The sequence below is a fragment of the Anser cygnoides genome, chromosome 1, assembly GCF_040182565.1.
Source record: "Anser cygnoides isolate HZ-2024a breed goose chromosome 1, Taihu_goose_T2T_genome, whole genome shotgun sequence".
Taxonomy (NCBI): Eukaryota; Metazoa; Chordata; class Aves; order Anseriformes; family Anatidae; genus Anser; species Anser cygnoides.
Genome location: NC_089873.1, coordinates 138162270 through 138183939, shown reverse-complemented (window position 1 = coordinate 138183939; position 21670 = coordinate 138162270). Strand labels below are relative to the sequence as shown.

The window sequence follows — 21670 nt, the reverse complement described above, 5'->3', positions numbered from 1 at the left end:
CAAGGTTAAAGATTGTATTTTAATCACAGACTGAAACATCATGATTTACAAAACTGATGGTTAGATTTAAAACCAACCACGTACATCTCTCTGTGGGAATATTCCCCCCACACCCTAGCAGACTAGGGGTTCAAGTGAAGAACAAAGCTGTTCATGTTTGCCTTTGGGATTGAACAGTGATTTCCAGGATGATGACTGATGCTGCAAGAATTCACCTAAGATGTTTTTCAATACATTTCATTTACCCAGCTGGAAATGGCTTCTTCTAGGGAACTCTGCTGGATTCATCAGAAATCCCAACCATCTTGCAGCTTTCTGTCCAGAGCCTTCTCTGCAACTCCTCATCATATGCTATGTCAGCCGATTTTGTCCTTTTCTCATTGTAAAGGTAGCAGCCGCCAGCTCCTTCCATCTCGGGTGATACTGCTGCATAGATGCTTGTAGAGGCTCCTTCCTCTGGAGTCTGCAGAAACAACAACAACAAAACACAAATTCATGAGAGACAGGTATAATGGAAGACTAAAGTTTCACCACAGGACCTTACCAGTGACAATCGGCTTCCGTAGTTTTTCAACCCACTTGTGGTCCTTATGCAAACCTCAAGTTGGTAACGATAAAAATGCCACTTATCCAATTGGCAGAGTACAGTCCATTTTTACCACAGCACTATTTTGAGATAGCTTAAAGCCACAAAAGAGTTACATGGAAAACTTTAACCCATTTTTTCAAGACCTAGTCAGATGGAGCATATAAAATAATTGAGCTTTCACGGTCAGAGCTAATAAACCCCAAAGCAAACAGAAATATTAAAATCCTAGCATAATTATTCATTTTTGCAAGACTGAAGGGGTCTGTACTCTGCCTAAGGAGGATGAAGACTATGCTATATGCATAATGTGTTCATTGTAACAATATGACTTGTGCAAAAGATCATGAAAAGGACGACAGCAAACTGAGATTCGGCAGTTCAATCCATGCAGGCAGGTAAACGAGGGAATTATATTTTACAGAGTATCATAAAGCAAAATGGTGAAAGATCTATAATGTCTGATATAGCATGAGTATTACATGAAAATTAACAAGTGAATAGCTGAGAGTGATAATGCCTTTCATCCTGTAGATATGCAAAGCATTTCCATTTTCCATTCAGAAGGATCATACAGCTATCACCAAATTTATTACAATGGCATTTATTTTATTTTATTAAAGGACATATTTACAACACAACATTTGATCTGTTTTGTCTTTATCAGTGATATAATTACGAACAATGTCTGCTAGATAATAAGGTGTCATTTTACAATCCCTGCAATATCATTCTACGAGTCATTAACAGTACCAATGCTGTTCATTGCTTTGTCTGCTACACCTGACAGGATGTCTTTTCCTGAAGAACTCACTTGATGAATGAGACAGTATTGAATAGGTTACTCAGTGACTAATAAAAACAAACAAAAAAAAATCTAAGTCATTTGAAGCTTTTTGTGACAAGGTTCACATAATTTTAAAAAGAAATAACTTGCCTTTTTTCTCGCTGCACACTAAATATAACACAACTTATTAGCAAACATTAGTTTATATGATGCATCTGGCATTAAGTCTCATTTACAACTATATTAGAGCCATGTCAAATCACACAATAAGGCAACATCAGCCAAAGCAAGACCTCCCCAACTGTCGCTGGTGAAGAGCACCCTCAGCATCTGCAAGGGAGACACATTCCCTGCATGACCACAGATCCATTACCCAAAATGTGAACTGATGAAGAAAAAACATGCTCTGCTGTTGCACTCCCATGCCCAGAGCTCCACTATGTTCCAATATACATGCTCCAGAGGTTACATGCCAAGTCCCTCTCTGAAGGTGTTTAAACTGAAGGAAAAGCTACTGATGCCAACAGGTCTCTAAGAAATGTAATACCACCATACATTTCTTCGGTGGCCATAAAACAGCCAATTTCTACTGTAAGTTATCACAAAATACAACATTTCCTATTCTAAGTATCATCTAATGAAATAGGATGATAAATTAGCTCTCTGGTGGACTCAGATATCCGTCAATATCTTACAACACCCTAGGCCCAGGTACTTCTGGAGTATTTTTTTTAAGAAGATGTCTTGTCTATTCTGTGACATGCCATCTAGAAAAGCTCAACGCTTACAAAATGCTTTTTTACCTCTTAGTACTATACTACTACTACTTCACCTTTTTTTATCATATGGAAAATAGTGCTATTCACATCCAGTAGATTATTTAAACAACATGAAATTATACTCATGCATAATTCTTTGTAGGATCAGGATGACTCAAAAACACGGCTTCTGTGTTGACTAAAACACGTTCATCCAGTGGCTACTATCATGATCAGTTATGATGAGATATAAAATATCTTAATGCTGTAAAGTAGAAGACTAATTGTGAATACAAGCATTCATATTTTATACTACTTATTCTGGATGACAGAGAAAAGCCAAAAGTTTTTAATGCAGAGCTGTGCTTTAATTAAAAATCTAGTGACACGGATAAACCATTACTTCATGCGATGGTTCACTGGACATTATGTTCCTGAGTTCAACAGCTCTCCAGCACAAACAAGTATAAATGTCAACGTCAATGACTCGCAAATCTTAATGACAACAGCTCATAACTAAAATGCTTTAAAAAAAAAAAAAAGTGAATGTCTGTGGGCAGAATTTCTGAGATTATGGTCTTATGAGCAGTCTCTACAGTCTCAGACAGTCTGGTCTGTATGCATCTTCCCACCGCATGCGAAATACCATGTGCCTTTGCTAATTCGATGGGAAGGGTCTCTCAGGTTATTCAGAATATATCAAGACTTTTGTTTTTTTTTTGTTTTGTCAGGTAAGTTCCCCACCGGAAGGGGATCTAGTCAAAACAATATCAAATGTGTTAAATAAAGACTATATATGAATTGAAAGTCAGTTGTTGGTTTTATTCATGCAGTTCCAGTAGATCTTTACCAAACCATTTTATGCAGCAAATTGTTTCTTATTCTTCAATATAACAAAAATATAGAGCAGGCTCAGATGATAATAAATGTGCTTAAATGGCCACACTGTGATCAGTCTTACAAGCACAGTGACATCATCACAATCCATTAACGTCCTGCTTGTGTAACTTTTCATGAGATTTAACTTGATTTTCATCCTGTGTACCATATCCATGCTGAGTATTAGGCTCAGTGCAAACTTCCCATTTACAGGACTCTCAGGTACCGTGCTAGGAACCTTCTACCAGCTGTTGCTCACAGCAATTATCTTAACACATAAGGGAAAATATACTACAATATATCAAGTAATTAGTGTATACTAATTTAAGTTAAAGGAAAACATTTTTTCCAGTGCAAAGGGGAACAGAGTTGCATGTGTATGATTAATTAATTGTCTTGTCCCATTTTCTGAGTGCTTAATTAATACTGAAAGCTTTAATATTTCCTTACTCTAGAATCTCTTCATTGTTTTGGCATGTTTTGTGTTTTAATGAAGGTAAAAAGGAAACCCTATGCCAGGAGTGCCCTGGCCTTCTGGATGGGTGGATGAACTGTCTGTTTTCAGAGGCTGGAAGGATGCGCATGTTGTAATTCCACCTCTGGATCATGTCCATACCTACATGAAAGCACACTACATCCACCTGCCTATGTGCAGTCAAGACTCTTTCCCAAAGTGCTGGATCTACTACACAACCATAGACCAACAGCAACATGCACAGACACACGGGCACTTGCACACATCCTGCCTCTTTGTGGCTGCCTGAAGAACTCTTGGGAAGGAAGAAGGCGGGAGCAGGTTGCAAACACTGGAACAATTCATGATTATCCAGACAGATGAACAATATTAATTGTTCCAGCAGCGGCAGACCCATTCCTGGTTGCCAACACTCCTCACAGTCCCACAGCTCTTCTTTTACCATGTGATATCTCATCAAAAAATGAGGAGGAACCAAAAAGCCCTTAGAAAAGAAAATGGCCACAAGCAAGAGACTAGTGCCAAAGAAACATATATAATCCATCCTTAGATGCCCCTTCTAGGAAGGAGAGTATCTGAGGGCAGGCAGGAGAAATTGCCAGCTACTCGTTGAATACTATGATCTACAAAACACAGGATGTTTGCCATGATGATCTATACAAACAGGAAGGAGTTACCATCTTTGTGACTCTGAGTTATTACCAAAAGCTGCAGGTAGATAGGCAGTAATAACAAGTACCATTCCAATCACAGGGGATACTATACACTTTGCCAGAATTAGGAAAAAAAAAAAAAAAGAAGGAGTAACAGAATAATATACATTTCATAAAGGATCAATAACAGCAGTTATGATTTGACTGGACTTGTCCTAAAACAAAAGGGATTCATATAAATTGCACAATGCTTCCTCAGCCTTAAGTTACCAACTTGTGCTCAACTTTTGTTAATTGGAACTTTGTCTACAATTTTTATTACATTAATATCTACACAACTGTAATTAATATATTTCTCATATCCAAATAGAACTGATTTATGCTTAACATTTTTTGAATGATTTTGTTTGTTACAGTATTGATCAAGTCTTTTGTGTTCATAATCTTTTCCAATTAACTATTTGTTTTCATTATGCTTTCATACCACAAACAAGGGCTCAATTTAAATTACATATCTTTGTATTGCTTGTTACATGGGTAGACTGTGAAAGAAAGAGAAAAAGATAACTTGAGACCAGCTCACTTAAGCAAAATGCAGTCTATATACAAAAAAGTGACATTATTTTGGCACTATTTATGCCCAATGAAGATGATGTTGTTTTAAAGAACCTTCGTTATTCTTTTTTTTTCTAAATAAAAAAAAAGTAAATTAATTAATCAATACTAAGTGTAAATCATCAGTATAGAATAATTTTCCCTCAGCATCAAATGGAATATTCTGTTCTGTGCAAAACTGGGACATATACTAGAAGGGTTTATGGTTTTATTTATTTATTTAAGACTTGCAAGTTAACACATTTTGATTAATACATTCTTAAGTGCCATATAATCTTGTCAATACTAGGTGCTAATGCTTGCAAAATGTGTTAGCCGATGATGGTCAGTCCCTACAGCCATATAGCCATGAAATGTCACATCCATTTCATTTGTCTATAACAGGCACAAGAGCTTAACTCTTTGGAAGTCATGTCTGCACCAGTTATACGTGATGGCTGTACGCTGTCCCTGTACTCATCCAGTTCTGCCTCCATCTGATTCATAGCTCAGAGTTCTGGGCAGACAGCATCACTACAGGGCTCCAGGCTGCATGGTACAGACACTGGTAACCACAGGTAACTGGACAGGAAACAAAGCTTAAAAGCTCCTATGATTCCTTTTCTGAAACCCATCCACTTTCCCAGTAGCATTTTCAGTGGCTACCAACAAATAATGAGGGCCTTGGTATGTGCCTTAAACACAACGATGAATAGTTTGAATGGACGACATTTTATACCTCAAATTGCATTGGTTGATAGAGTTACATGGCTGAAAAAGCAGTATTGATACTAAACTTGGTGTCAGAAAGAGTAGGACTATTACTCTGGAATAGCTTCACCCACCGCTCCCTCATCTCGGTCATCTGATTGTATTAGGATCATATTTAATGACTTCAGGATGCTGCCATCATGAGAGACGGTAGCTGAGAGGGTTGAGCAAAGAGAATGGAGTGCAGGACACAGCTGGCAAATTGAGGGACTGACATAGCAGTTGCATTTTGAAGGACATGAATGATGGGCCAAACAGGCAGATGTGCACCCAGGACTGCCTGGCATGCTGGCAAATGACTTAATGCTGAGGAAAAAGATGTTAAAACACTTTTATCCATACAGTTAGTGATGGGGAATATATTAAGAATTGGTGGAATACCCCTCAGAAGCAATATTAAGTAGGTTGGTGAGGAGACTCATGGTTTTATAATGGTGGTCCTGTCTCATGTACTCACATCCATTACATCATGCAGTTTCCAGCTAATATGGAAAATCTACTTGTGGGTTGATGAGCTAAAAGGACATTCAGTGCTTTTGCAGGGAGCTTCAGAGCGTCTGCTCTGTGGCCTCTCTTTTCAAACAGGTGGTCTTCCATCAGACCATTCCTGGATCAGGTAACAAGAAGATGTGTCTCCAGATAGTAACACATTTCCCAGATTTGAGCTGTGAAGACACAGCAAGAGCTAAATAAGCCATCTTTGGGGCCTGAATACTTGGGCATTTTTGTCAAGGTTCCTTTACTTTTCTCAACATTACTCTGATAATGTTTTGCAAATGTTAGTATTTTGCTGACTTGCCTCTGGACTGAAAAATTGAATATACACCTCACCAGAAAGATCATCTGGGATCTCTGAGCAATACTACACATATGCACAGTGGAGCTTAGCAACAGGAATGAGAGCACTAAATTACTGTTACATGGTTTACAAAAGTCTTTTATTTACTTGCTGGCAGTTAATTGAGGGGTGAGCCCCAGTCACCCTTACTGCACTGTTTGACTCTTAAGAATGAAGGCAAACGTGAAGCCACTACAACATGAAATAGTTTGAAAACTGTCAGAAATGGAGAAGCTGGGATTGTGTCCCCATGAATATTAAAGCAAACAAACCTGTGAGAAACAAATTACTTGTGTTCCAGGAAGCACTGATTACTATGATATGTGAGCTACCAAAACATTTCAAGAACAGGTTACTTAAGGATGCAAGACTCGAGGGTGAAATAACAACAGCTGCTCTACTGTCACCGGCTCCTGCTGAATGCACGGGCTAAGTGCTCTCAACGCTTGTTTTGTAACTCCTGCAGTGTCTACACCTCCTAAAACTGATCATTGCTTTGAAAATTTAAGCCAAAAAGTCATCAGCTAAAAACTAATCAGTTGAAACACTGAATGCTGAAAACAAAAGATAGAATGTAAACCATTATGGTGTAAGGATGTGTCCAGCAACCTTTGATAAATAATGCTGTAGCAGGTGAGTGTAAGTCCTGATAACACCTGTGGCCAGGATCAACTGTCAGATCCCCAGGAAATCAGTGCTGCCAGAGAGGTCTGCAGCACAGCTTTGGAGAGATCTCTGCCCTCACTAAAATGTCCTGGTTTCCCTCTGTGTTCTGCCTCTCTTCCTATTCTTTTCTGCGTAGCTCTCTATTATTCCCTTTCTATCTAATCTCTGCCTTGATTATAGACCAAAAAGAGATAGAGATGTTTTATTGAATATCCAGCTCTCCCTGGAGACCCAGTCAGCACCATCAAATTAATTTCTCTTCAACCCCTAACTTGCAGCAAAGAGAATTCTTTAATAAATTCACTCCACAATAAAATTCTTTAAATTTCAGCTTTAAAAGAGACAGCAGCTGCAAACAGAAATGGCAGAGTTAAAGTGTGAAGCCTTTCTCCCGACAATGTCATAGCTATATAGAAATCATTTTTGAATCAAAGATACTAGTATATAATAAAAGGTGAAACACTGATGAATTAAGAACACAATGCAATTTTAAAACTAAAAAATAATAATAATAAATAAATAAATCAAAATGTTGAAGGAAAGGAGCTTTTATAACATAAATCATTCATTACTCTTCTGGGAAAGAGAGAAGGTTTTCCCTAAGCATCCTAGCAGAAGATGCTGTACAGAACAGAGGCAGAAATAGCTGGCAAACAGACACAAGGGGTATCGAATCCTGAATATCTCTTTCTCTTCCTATTGAAACCAAATTTCCCAGAAAGACATTTCCAAAAAAATCCAGGTACACAGAGATCCTGACAAGGCCTGGCTTGTCTTCACATCAGCTCTTACATAGGTGGCTGAGAAGCCTGGAGACAAAGTAGCCCACAGAAGAAAGAAAACATCCCCAGCAGACTGCAGGGGTCAGCCTTTTGTTCAGGGAGCCCAAGGAGCAGCAGGCAGGCATGCAGGCTTCAACGCCTGATTTCCAACAAATCTTCTGATGGAAGCGTTGGTGGAAGGTTTCGTTTTGTTTTTGTGTCAGAGAGATACTTTCTGAGAAATCTCTTTTGCTGGAAAATTGCCAAGCAGCTCGACTCTGAAGCCCTAGGATGGCTCTTCTGTCAGACTCAAAACATGAGCAAAGGTTTACTAAGGACAGCAGCAGCTACAGCGCTGAGCCTGCCCCTTCCAAAGCAGCTGCTCCAGTCTGAACAGGACCTCGTGTGTCATCTCAAATAGCATCAGATGCTTATGTTATCAGGCAGCTGAACGAAACCCCTGTTGGCCAGCCAGCTTTCTAGGCCCCACTGAAGAAATCTCCATTGGCTTCAAATGTCAGCTTCAACACTGAATTCACTTGCAGATGTCTAAATGCACAAAAATAAATTTACATCTTAATTTCAAACTGAATCTCACGCACTTAGAAGTGCTACATAACCCCAATGATTTGAGTGAGAGTGTTTTTTGATCCATACTTTGCATTTTCTAAGCTGCTGAAATGAAGGACTAGACGAATAATGTTTAGTTTTAGGCAATTTTCAAACAGAAGCAAGTACTCAACTTTACATGACTGCATTTGAGCAGGGAGTTGAAGCTTCAGGTCAAAGTCGTTAATCATAACTGAATCCTTTGTTCTTTTTGTCAAGCGCATTGGGGAAGTTTACTTTGCCTGCATGTTAATTCCTAAGCTCGCTTTGCAGCAGACAGCAAGGTCTTCAAAGTCAGAACTGAGATATCACTGCAGCTACTCAAGTTACATTACACTTGTAACTTCACTCAGCTCTGTAATAGTAAGCAAAGTTTGACAGATAGGACCCTGTTGCCCCAGGCATTGTATGAACATCCAGTCAGAGACAGCCACTTGCTGGAAGAATTTTCAGTCTAGGTCTAAATAAAGGAAGGCAACAACAGGAGGAAAAAGCCAAGGGAGTATACAGACTTCACAAAATGCTGAAGCCACTTCTGGGAGTGTGGCAGTCTGTCTGGAAGGCAGGTGATGCCCAGGAGCTACCTTCTGCTTAGGATGCCTGACTTAAATCACTCAGAATTGTCCTGGGTACCTTCACGTAATCTGGCATTTTCTATATTAACTGTATTCACATAGAGGCAAAGTGATTTACTGGTCAGGAGAAGAGATGAAGAAAGACAGCTGGCCTCCTAAATGCCAATCCTGATACTTTGTGCATGAGGCTGTTACTCCTTCTCTGTGGTTGTAAAGGAAAACACACAATTTCTTTGTTTACCACCACTTCTATGGCCATAATTACAGTATCATGTGAGCAATTCAAAATAATCTTCTTCATTCCTAGATGTAGACTGATCTATCATTAAGTAAGAATACTTAATTACAGCTTAGTATTCATGCTAGAAATACGCTAAGGAACCATCTTGTTATTTTTATTAGCTATGCAAGGCTTTAATTCTGCTGAGTTTTGAACTATTACTATCTGAGAAATATAAATTAGAATGTAAGACTGCTCCTCCCTCCAACAATGCTTGTACAGAGGCAACCTCTTTGCTAGGTAGTGGCTGGAACATCTGCCTCGTTTAATAACATGTAACCAATTTCTTTTAGTTGAAAACACAATTTAAATATGAATCAAAATGTAAATGGATCAAAATTAAAGAGGACTTAAAACAGCAAACAACCATGAAAGCTTTAGAGCTTTCGTTTCCTAAAGCATTATCTCGTACCAGTACATGGGTCATCTTTAGTTTGCTGAATTCTTTCAAATGATGCCAATTTTGGGGGGAAACAACACAGAAAAGCACACAGAAGTATTTACATTTGAAATGGTAGCTGCCTTGTTACCAGACACAGACACTGGGAGACATAGCAAGGCTTCAGATGCTGAAGATGATGGTCCTGAGTGCCCATACATGCAAAAAAAAAAAAAAATTTACTTTCTTACCTGCAGGCTCATGCAAAGTAAACAAAGGTTTTATGCATAAGATATGGCAACTTCTGACTTGTAAGCCCTGACCATTATCTTTAACCTTTTACTTGCCGTTTAACATTGGACAAGCAGTCACTCTATCATTTCCCCTTCCATGAAAATGGAAGCTGACACCTATGACCAACTTCACAAGTTTTATATCAGGACTGTTTTGGTGTTTTTTGTTTGTTTGTTTGTTTTTAATGCTTACGAGCAGCCTGGACAGGAGCGGAACTCCTAAATATTTAGAAGATAACCACAACATAGAAAACCTTTACAAGCTATGACAAGATCAAAAACTGTAAGACTGTACAGAGCCCAGACTAAATGAGATAACCCCAAATTACACAGGCTAGCAGATATATCACAGGCTCTTCTCTGTGGAAGTGGTATGGAAGAGTGCTGCACCCAGTCTGACTGCAGCAGCCTGGTTACAGGGGGCGGTAGGGCAGGGGTCTCACAGCGCTCCTGCTGGTGCCCCACAGCTGCGGCGAGGGGGTGCAAATCCCTTCCTCCCAGTGCAGGACACTTCTCCAGAAGTTGTCACAGGCACGAATGAGGTAGGCTTGGTGCTTGCACTAGCAAAGATGGGGACCAGAAAAGGTAAAGTGCACAGACTAACCTGAAGTGTGGTGCATCAATAGCGTGCCAAGATGAAAAAAAAAAAAATAAAATAGCTGGGATAATTGGACAAATGAAAGCAAAAAAAGACTTCAGCCCAAATTCTCACATTTGTGTCACAGTGTCTGGCCAGCTGGCATGCAACACGTCCCGCGAGGGTGTTCTGGGCTTATGTGGCCAGGTTTCAGGAGCAGGGGGACTGCAGGGTGCCTGCTGTGAGCAGAGCCCAGCAGCTGCCCCATGTCAGATCAGAGTCAGCTCCAGCCAGCTCCAAAAGGGACGCACTGCTGGCCGAGCCGAGCCAGGGAGCAACGCTGGGTGGGACTCTGTGAGAGCAGATTTAAGGAAGGGAAAAACCTGCTGTGCAACAGCACCTGGGAGAGAGGAGAGAGAACATGTGAGAGAAGCAGCCCTGCAGCCCCCAAGGTGAGTGCAGCAGGAGGGCAGGAGGTGCTCCAGGCAGGCAGCAGCAGTTCCCCTGCGGGCTGTGGAGAGGCCCCTGGTGGAGCAGGCTGTCCCCCTGCAGCCCACGGGTCCCACACGGAGCAGATCTCCACGCTGCAGCCCGTGGAGGAGCCCCCGGTGGAGCAGGTGGATGTGGCCTGGAGGAGGCTGCGGCCCATGGAGAGCCCCCGCAGGAGCAGGCCCCGGGCCGGAGCTGCAGCCCGTGGAGAGGAGCCCACGCAGGAGCAGGGGTCTGGGGGGAGCTGCCGCCCGTGGGGGACCCGTGCTGGAGCAGTTTGCTCCTGGGGGATGGATGGACCCCGTGGTACGGAGCCGTGTGGGAGCAGTTCTGGAAGATCTGTGGGCAGCCCCCGCAGGCTCAGTTCGGGCAGGACGGCATCCCGTGGGAGGGACCCCACGCTAACTGTGAAGGAGCGGCAGAGACGAAGTGTTAGGAACTAACCACAGCCCCCATTCCCCGTTCCCCTGCACCGCTCAGGGGAAAGAGGTGAAAGAGCGTGGATTCGAGGAAGGTGTTTTTAGTTTGCTTTTAGTTTCTCACTGTTCTAGTCTGTTGGTAATAGGCAATAAACTACATTAATCTCACTATGCTGAGTCTATTTAACCCATGACTGCAATTGGTGAGTGATATCCCTGTCCTCATCTCAACCCATGAGCCTTTTTTCATTGTATTTTCTCTCCCTGTCCTTTGGAGGAGGGGGAGTGAGGGGTCTGCATGGTGGAGCTGTGCATCTGGGCCCACGGAGGCAGCAGAGCTCTGCACCCAGTGGAGCTCCTGTGCAGAGAGGCATCACTCCTGGCTTGCTGGAAGAAGCTTCAAGCAGATCTTCAAATAGCACTGTCCATGCCCTGACGGCTGTGAGTTTCTGTTTTCAGAATAGCTAGCATGTTTAAATGATAGTTTTACAATATTTCCCAAGCTGAGAAGTAGAAAAGAAATGGACTGGAAGCAGAGAAAAGTAGTGAGGAGGGAAGAAATCTTTTTCTGCAAATTGGTGTTTCCTATAATTCTAGTTCCTGGCAACTTTAGCATTTAATCTGGAACAATAAACTGAAAAAAATATAAGCAAGGGGGTTATTTTATGTCTGACCTGAGTGATATATTCCAAAGATGGAAAACAAGAAGAGTAGATTGACATTCTACAGTTATCTGAGTAAAAGAATACAAATAGGTGAGAGTGGATCAGTTTTTCTAATCCAATCTTTCTGACAGATACAGTAAACAGAATGAGTCAATAATTACAGATTATACATCCTCTGTTTTGATGAAAAAATGTGTCCAATAAGTTCAAGGTATTTCTGTTTAAGTAATAAAATCCTTTAAAAAATGACAGTTCATTTCATTTTAATTGCACTCATCTTTCACTTGAAAGCAGCTTGTAAAAATGTAAAGCATTAGTCATCTCATAAACAAAACTACCATTTCCCATTTTCTATCAGAACAGGATGCATGAAATCACAGATATATTTTGAAGCCATACAATTATGGAGATGTCTACGTAGCTTATCCTCTTGGTTGCCCAAGAGAAGCACTACATTTAAAGGCAAAGGCTATATTCAGTTGCAAATCAACGTATCTGAATGCTTGCTAACCCACCAGAATCAACCTGCTTTTAACAAAATAACTAAAAAAGCAAATGCAAGGGAAGACTGAATTTGATTATTCAAATCAAACCTTTTGTTGTGTGTGACTGAAAGTGGGTTTAAGCTGTGAATGGCTTTGTTTAAATCAATGCACCCCGAGGCTCCTTACAGTATGCCAAAGAACCTACTGATGGCTTAAATTGAGAAGAGACCAAAAGAACATGTATAACTTTAGACATGCAAACAGTGCCATTGGTTTCGCTGAGATTAGTCATGTTTCTAAAATTATGTCAGACAAGATCTGAGGCATCGTATCTTTACTATAGAGCTCATTATAGACAGAGCAAATGCAAACTCTCAGCTATCCAAGTGCTTCCTAAGGTCTGAAATGGAAGCAGAAAACTTCCATCTTGAACATAATTCTATGTGAGTTTAAATCCATCACATTTAATCAGCTAAACAATCTGAAAGAAGGGAAGGTTGGTACTTGTGTTACAGAGGGAGCTGTTAGCCTGGGGAGCCTTTGTATTAATTTACAAAAGGGAAGAGAGGGAAAAAAAAGAAAGCAGTTCTTGCCAATGGAACAAACAAAGGAAAGCTGGGAAGTGGGATGTACTAAAAAGTGCTAAGACAGATTTTTACTACCCACTTAAGTTGTTGTTTTTAATATCCATATTTATTTCCAAGGTGTTTTGTAAATCGTCATTAAGGTAGCAGATGGAGCCACTAATTTGTGAAAAAAGTCTCCCCTGGAAAGGCTAGGACTAGATTTGCTAACAGAAATGGTCCTTCCCATGTTCCTGTTTCTTTTGCCAGATGAAGAACGTCATAGCAGAACTGATGTGTTTACATACAGGAGATAAGGTTTACCCCAGTCCTGTGTCAGGGACTAAACCTTATGTGTGGCTCACATCACACGAAGAATTGGTTCAGGTTCCAAAAATGCGATTCATAGCCTGTGGTAAAATCCCACAAGCTGAAGGAGAAAAACTGAATGAAAGACTGGAAAGGAAAAAAACATGTAATCCCTTCAATATCTAAAGTCTTTCCCCACCCTGCTATTAAAAACAAAAAAAAAAAACCAAAACAAAACAAAAAAATACCTTGAAGGGCAAGAATCTTAAAAATCCCCAGAATCTTCCTGCAAATCTTCATATTTCTTTCATTTTCAGATAGCTTTGTCTCTGCAGACAGCTTCGGACTAAGGTTTTGATACCAGACTGATTAAGGGCATGGGCAGTTTATGGCCTGGGATACTATGCAAAATAACCCAGAGACTTTTACATTTGCAGAATTATCAATAGCCAAAATAACACACTGAGAATTAACCTTTTCATTTTATTAAGAGCCCCAGGAGAGTTTCTCTTGTGCTTGTATTCACTGGGCTTTCTGACTAAAAGGTTAGAGCAGTTGTTTAAAGTGGGAAACAAACACCGTGAGGTTTTGTGGTTCAATAAATACATGCTACGGACTCATCTGGTGTTGAAGTAATTCGCTTTGTTTAGGGAGCTCGTATTGAACTCTGCTCTTTGGTAATGCCATTTTGCTATACACACACATTTGCCTTGTGATTCCAATCGATGAGCCATCCCTGCTTGTGCACGGTGATGCGCCGCAATCAGAGATGCTCCAGATTATGAAACTTGTTTTCTGGGAAAATTTCCAGTTGGATTAATGCAGAACTGTGCTGTGGTCTGGTAGCTGCTTTTAACTCCCAGAAATAAAGACTGAGGTCTGAGCAGAGGCTCAGGCAGCCCTGCCCCAACCCTCTCCTGTGCTTCCCGCGGCTCGCTTAAAATTCTGCTCTTCCCCTGCAAGTCTGCACAGCTCCGCAGCCGCCTATTGTTATTTAATACGTGCTCCGCCGCAGAATTGGATTGTTCCAGTCGAGATTAGGGCTCCGCTTCCCAGGTGGTATGCAAAACACGTCTGCAGTCTAAACTTCCACCCATTTCTCCGCCTGCCCTTTGCTCATGCCCTGTGACAGCCTGGCAGGCAGCCCCAGCTGTGGCACGTTGCGTGGCTGGTGCGCGGGCTGCAGGATGGCAGCGTGCGCAGGGCTGGTGGCAGGGTGCGGGCACCCTTAGCCAGCATCCCACCTGCATGCACTGCCCTTCCCTGGGTGCACAAGCTGCTGCGGCAGCTCGAGGGATGAGCTTTGCTCTGCAAACTTCTGGTGAGCCGATATGACCAGTTTTTAGTCCCTGAGGTCGGTAAGGGAGCCATGACTGAGAAGCATGAGATACCCCGTCAGCAGGCACGCTTTTTATATAAAAATAATCTAAACATTTGGTTTTTACCAGTTGTGCAAACTCCTTAGTGACCAAAACATAACTGACCTTTACTTTTAAATGTGTGCTCAATAAAAGAGGATTACAGTTGTTTGTGAACTTTGCAAAGTCTGTAACATGGCTGGGGGGGAAAAAACTTAATTTATATTTGTCTAATCCCTAATAGTTGCTGACAGTCTGTGAAACAAATAGTTTTAATTATTTTCTCCTTGCTGAATCTCAGGACTCATCATTTAGCCAAAAAATAACATACTACCAACCAGTGAGATTAAAAGGAGAATCATATAGTAGGAAAAACAGGAAATTTCATTAACAGTAAACAGCAACAAATATGTCCATCTTATTGCAGCACTGTCCTCAAAGAGCAGAACATTTACAACCTCCATTAAAAACAAAACAAAACAAAAACATCCTTAAATACTGTTGCATTTATCCTGGGACTTACGACTATTGAAAATGTCAATAGGGTCTGTGGAATAACCCCCAAAAAAACAACTACAGACACCCTTCATTTATTAATGAACAACGTACAGAGCTTATGCACTAGTATAAAACAAATGCTACTTATTTTTTATTGGAACCATTGATGCTTGAAAATTACTATACAGCTAATCAATAGTCAGTGGCTTTACCTCAGAAATAACGCCCCACTCTGAGGAAAAAAAATGGCTGCAATGCACAAACAATTATTGACACCATGCAGTGCATGAATCAGTGCCCACAAGAAATCTGCACCTTATTTAATATTAATTAAACAGTAGTATTTGCCTTTGTTCCTTTGTCCCAGCATATTGTTTCCTGTACCACTGTGAATATATTAAAGGCTAGCTCTTTCTTACCTAAGACATTTGCCAGCCACAACACCACCCAGGTGACCTCACCTCTCATAGGCCTGGAATATCCCCGCAGGACTTCAAATGTGTAAAGTCTCCCTGGTTTGTTTTTCAGTAAGCACGGGTGTTACTGCTCAGTGTAACTGGGAGTGCACGGAGCGGATGGAGCTGGGGGTGCCCCAGTGCTTGCTGAGGTCTCCTGGGGAGATGGATGTAGCACCAGTTCCTACAGGCAACTGGTGAAATCCCACTGGACTCATCCTCTCATCACAGCCCTTCACCTTGTCTTTATCTCCATGCCCGTGTAAAGCCAGACCCATTCCCAGTAACAAATCAGACCTCCCCTCTGTTTACACAAGGGACAACATTTCAGGCCGATTCCTCATGCAGAGAAATGAGCACCCAAGATTCACAGCACAAGGGAGAGGGCGGCTTTCCAATATCCTCCCTGTCTCACATTATTCTACTTTTTGAGTCATGGTTGAGGCTGGTTTATAGCCTGAAATGTTGTACCTTTACTTTAGTTTCTAACTGCAAATTAGTGTGCGTACCCCAGAACAAATGTCTGGTCTTTATTTTGAAAATGAATAAACAACTTCACGCTTGCCATCGGAACTGAGCTACTCCAACATCTGACACCAGCTACAAGCAGCATCTGATCTGAGGGAGAGACTTTTCAAAGAAATAAATACCCAGCTGCGAACAGAAATCAGATTTGGGTAGCTTACTAACGATTCATATCAACTCTGGGTAGCTTGCTAACAACGTTTCAGAAGAAAACATCAATATTTTTAAACATTAATATAATAAAATGGAGAAAAGAAGTTTGGTTCTTGAAAAATGAGATAGATTCTTCATCTAGTCCGAATTAATATTATGAAGAATTTACAAATATCTGTAGATGACCACAACAGAAACAAACAACAACAAAAAAAAAAACAGCACAAGAAATTTAAAAACAGCACTGACATACACATTCTTACAGAAAATATTTCCCTAAGCAAAAATGGATTCCCAACTTCAGTATGCTCTTTACCTTCATCTCTGAAAATGTTAACTCATTTCAAAAATGCTCACTCTTTTTCTTTTTTTCTTTTATTTCGGCAAGTATGAAAAATAATAGAAACAAGATGAAAGATTTTTCCCAGCATACGCCTCTGCTGCAAGTAGTGCAGAGTTGCTCACACTTGCAGAGTTTGCTGTTGCATAAAGGAGAAAATATAATCTAGACAGTTCTCTGTCCTGTTGTAACTGCTTCTACGTTAAAAATGTACTAATGTAACTATTTAAAAAGTATAAAGGGCGAAGGAGGCTTAATGAAATGGAAGTGAGAATATATCCCAGAATATATTTATATTCTTTAAAAATAAACTTTAAAAATGTATTTATGGTGTGAAGAGCAGGAAAGGAAGCTGCTATCCCAAAGCTTGTGAGCCAGACAGCACTGCAATGCCCACCCCCACGTTTCCAGTTTAATTCTGCGAAAAGGTTACTATCATCCATCATGTTGCATGCATTGTCAGAAAGCCCAGCCCTACATATTTTATCATTAAGGAGCTCCACTGAAGAGGTTCTTTAAACACTTGCAATGGAGGTTAGCTGATTGCTTGCCAGCTGCACCGTAGCTCTGTCCTTTCTTCCAGTACTAAAGTATGTTAACAAGAGGATAATTGCAGGGGTTCTCATCCATAATCTACCCTGACAACAATAAACATCAGATCAAATGCAATGACTTTGCAGTCTTAAAAAATATTCACCACTTTGTATTTTGTTAAAGCAATTAATCTATCTTTTCTAAAAAATATTAGGTATTGAAGGTGACTGAAATTAACAGTGAAAGAGTATTATTTAAAACTACACGGTAATATATGTATAACTTGCAAAGCTACAATATGCCACATTTTTGTTTAGCATATGACTAAAAAGTAAATTATGTTTTATTAATATAGTTTTGTATGTTATAAGGTTCTGTGCTTGAAGGCAATTGATATATTAACATGACAAATATCTTCAAAGATTTTAGCAAAGGGACACCAAAACATGAGAGGTATCCCAGGCTCCCACATTTTAGATACATCTATTTCTCTATGATGAAGGCATTATGTAACTGTACTAAGAAAATACTTAAAGCCTATTACTAGCTGCCATCAATAGAAGTTTTACAGACACGCTGACAGTGAAAATATGGAAAGACAAGCAATGAAGTTACATGCGCTTGCTTAACAAAAATACCTTTCATGTACCACACATGAAAATAATGGTTTTTTTTAATGCAAGAAAGCCATTTGAATGAAGTGCTTGTTGGTACAAATTATCCAGAAATGAGGTGTTCTTTACCAGAGAAACTATGCACTGTTTACTAAATCCTTGAAGTAGCAAAAAAATGCATCTCTGTGACATGATTCATATACAGACATTTCCATCATAAATATAAGAGAAACCCAGCGGGCTGCTGACAGCAATGAAAAGTGAATGAGAGATTACTGAAACACAGCTAAATTTAGGGCAGCTTAAGAGACCTATGTTTCAGTTTACCACACCATTTATTTCTTGACAGTTCAAATTTTTGGTATAATCCAAAGGATTTGTTTTTAAAGTTTTTTTTTTTCTTTTTTTTTTTAAAGGCATCCGTTCAGATCAGAGGGCAAAGATTTAACTCGGTAATTTGGAGCATTAACACATTTTAGCTATCATCATGAATCCATGATCTGCAGTTTGCAGCAGGTCTCTTACTCTCATTTGAAGGACATGCCCGAGTCCATGAACCCAGCTTTGCCCCCTCTAAACTACCATATCAACGTTTAAAAAAAAGTCAACAAAAACTAAAAATAAGTTGACCTCTTTTTCTTTTTTCAAATTTTAAAATATGCAGTATAGCTTTTCCATGAGAAAAATATGGCAAGTAGCAGTGCAAACACCAGTTCAGATGAGGCAGACTTGCCATTACAAAATAGGAACACGAAGAATACCTCTCTCATCCCCTCAGATAAAATCCTGAACCAAACTCTGTGCTCTGTCTGTTTTAGGAACGCAAATCCTTGGCATGCAAACCCCCGCTAGTCTACTGTGGACGCTGCCAGTCGGAGCACCTCGTCTGACTTTCAGCAGGGCTACAAGCCATCCCATACTTGTCATTTTAAGGGTACTTCAGATGAGAACCAGTCAGTCAGGAAGGCACAAGGGGAAGACATAGTCTCTCCTAGAGGTGTCACCCCCTATCTCAACCCTGGCTGCTTGCAGTAACCCAGACTAAAGATACTTATGCCATCTCTATAGCTCCATTTTCAATTCAGATAGGCTTACTTATTTTTTAATAGCATTCACGGCTTTCTTGACCGGAACAATCAAGGATCTCATTTTATTGAAGGCTCTACAGTCTGACCCATAGCCCCATATTCGCTTTTCTCCTGTACCCAAGAGTTAGCACTGTTGGAAGCACAGTTCATCAGCAAGCAACCCAAAGAGCTACTGTCTAGAAAGGCAAGTAAAAAAGGTGGAGGGGAATGCAAGAAGTGGTACACTCTCATCAAAAATTTTGCTAAAGAGGATTTGCTGGGCACTCAACATCTTCAAAATTAAAACGAGTATTTGTTGAGCAATCATCACCTATGGACCCTTATACTGGATTCCCGTTTTCTCTTCATCATGGGAGAGAAACAGATAAACCTGAGGGGAAAAAAAAATGGATTCAGAACAAGAAAAGGGAAGTAGAAGGAACAGGGGACTTCAGGGACCTCTTGGGATACCTCTGCTCTCCTCATAGTGCTGTCTTGTCTTGACAAAATGAAAAAATAAAAGCAACCTCACTCCTGTTTATTTTGATTAAAGGCTATTTATAGACATCATGATGTAACTTAAAAATGAACAGAAAAAAAAAAAAGAAGAAGAAGAAGAACAACAACAACAGTTGCCTACACCTTCCACAGGGCTACAGGGTAGAACTAAAATCAACACACAAAAGTTGCATTGTTTTTTTTGGTGGTGCTGTTACCATCTTGCTCAATGTCTAGAAAGCCCAGTAAGTCTAAGCTGCAAATATCGTCCCAGCTGGAAGAGCATGGGACAGACTGTACATCAAGTGTACTACAGCTGCTTCTGAGCATTGGAGGTGCTTTGCAATTCTCTTGGCTCCTCTAGGTAAACTGGTGTGTAGTGACCTGGAGATGACAAATCCAGGTACGTCAGAGCAAACACATTTTATATTTTATCACTTTTTAAAAAGCTGGAAATAGATGAGTCACCAGCAATCTGACTTTGACCCAGTGCTGTGCAGAGTGGGTTGAAACTCTCACAGGAGAAGTTATACAGCCAAGGTACTAAGTGCTGAATGTATATAAAATAGTATTAACAGTGCAATTATATTTAGAAAAAAGATCGTGTAAAAATCCCTGCTTCCTGCCTTCCAGATCTGCTTCCTGAATGGATTTCAAGCAACATCAGCTGAATCTAGCATTATAAACATTTGAAGTACTTACTGCCTCTGGAGACCTGCAGGCCCTCTAAAGGGATTAGGGTTTAGTGTATCTGTGCCAGTCTTAATCCACTTCTCCATAAAATAGGCATATAAAATAGGACACATGTGCCACAAACCTAAACCAGGCAAGAAATATAAAAGGCCAGCCCAAGATCAAGGAAAACCCTTAAGGAGCAGGAACGGACATGTAAAATGCTTTACATAAGGACAGTACTCCATATAGAGGATGCAAAGTCAGATCAGATAATCCTTGCTACAATAGTACACAAAAAAAATGAGACCTGGATGCTTTTAGGTTTGGGCATCATTTACTTGTTTAGCAGCTTCTGATCAGCAACACTTGTGCAAAGCCACTGATGAAGTACCAAAGTCATCACGGAAGTCATCTACTTACATGCAAAGGAAAAAGGGGACCTAAATTGTTGTCAATGGTCATGATGCATGAGAGTGGTGATAACTGAGTACCCCTCTGAGAAATGACCAAGCTGCATTCGTGGGTTAGGCAGTCATAAAATTAGCCTTGCACAACCCTGACAGAAAAAATAAACATGCTACCCCACGGTGCCTTTTTTATGTTCATTTTCAGAGCAGATCCACTTGTCAAAATATACTCATAGTGTGTAATTTTATTTTCAACACTCCGAGCTCCAAAAGCAACAGGACAGCTTTTCTCTCTCTACATTTTTAATCATCTTAGGATAGTTTGCGACAAGTGGCAGACGCTTTGGAAGACTGCATTTTGCATCTCAAGAGCTTGGCAGGCAAAAATACCGAATAAGTCAATCAATACTGCTCTCCTTCCCTGAGACACATTCAGTCTCAGCATGCCGTTGCTGGCTGAAGGGACTCAAGGCAGCGAGACAGCACGATGCTGCTTCCAGCAAAGCCATGGGGACACAGGGCTGCCAGACACAGGGCACCAGATTTGGCCCCTGCTATTCATCGGAAAAAACAATATATATACTAAATTGGATAAACTATTAGTAAGGTGGTAAGTAAAGCTTGTAAGTTGGTGGTGGCAAGCTCCGAGACTTTGGAGAGCACATAAGAGATACTGGGAGCAGACCAAATTTTTTCAAACTGTCTGAGACCAGGACCAGCAGCAGCACCTCCTTACTGTTCCAGGGACAGGAAACTAGGGCGGTGTGACAGGGCCAAACAAATACCAGAAAAATTCCATCCTTGAAAAGCTGTCCAAGTTCATTCTTATGTTATTGCACATTGCTCAGGTTTCATCCAAATCCTCTTCTGCCTCCGCTCTGTGTTCCCCGCAGAGTGCCTGACACGTGACAACACAGCTCGTGTCTTTACTTCCACTTACCTGCACTGGGATGGCAGCGAACAAATGCAGTCATTTTCCCTGACGAAACTCACAGACCCAACAGCAATTTCAAAGTTCAAATATGTAATAATCTATATAAACTACTAACTCTGGAAATATTGTATTAATGACTTGTAATCGTGCCACATCTAAGATCAAGCTCCTTCTAGAAAAGGAGGCTACAGCCACTGCTCC

At 40.6% G+C, this 21670-nt stretch overlaps 1 protein-coding gene across 3 annotated transcripts in view; it reads right to left on the bottom strand.

Annotated features, from left to right (window-relative positions):
- DHRSX (dehydrogenase/reductase X-linked) overlaps nucleotides 1–21670 on the bottom strand; it is a 169195-nt gene continuing 147525 nt past the window's right edge. For all 3 annotated transcript variants that reach the window (XM_066982978.1, XM_066982969.1, XM_066982965.1), the window contains one exon: nucleotides 1–463. In XM_066982978.1, the coding sequence (XP_066839079.1) occupies nucleotides 266–463 (198 nt within the window). In that variant the 3' untranslated portion in view covers nucleotides 1–265. The remainder of the gene's footprint in view (nucleotides 464–21670) is intronic.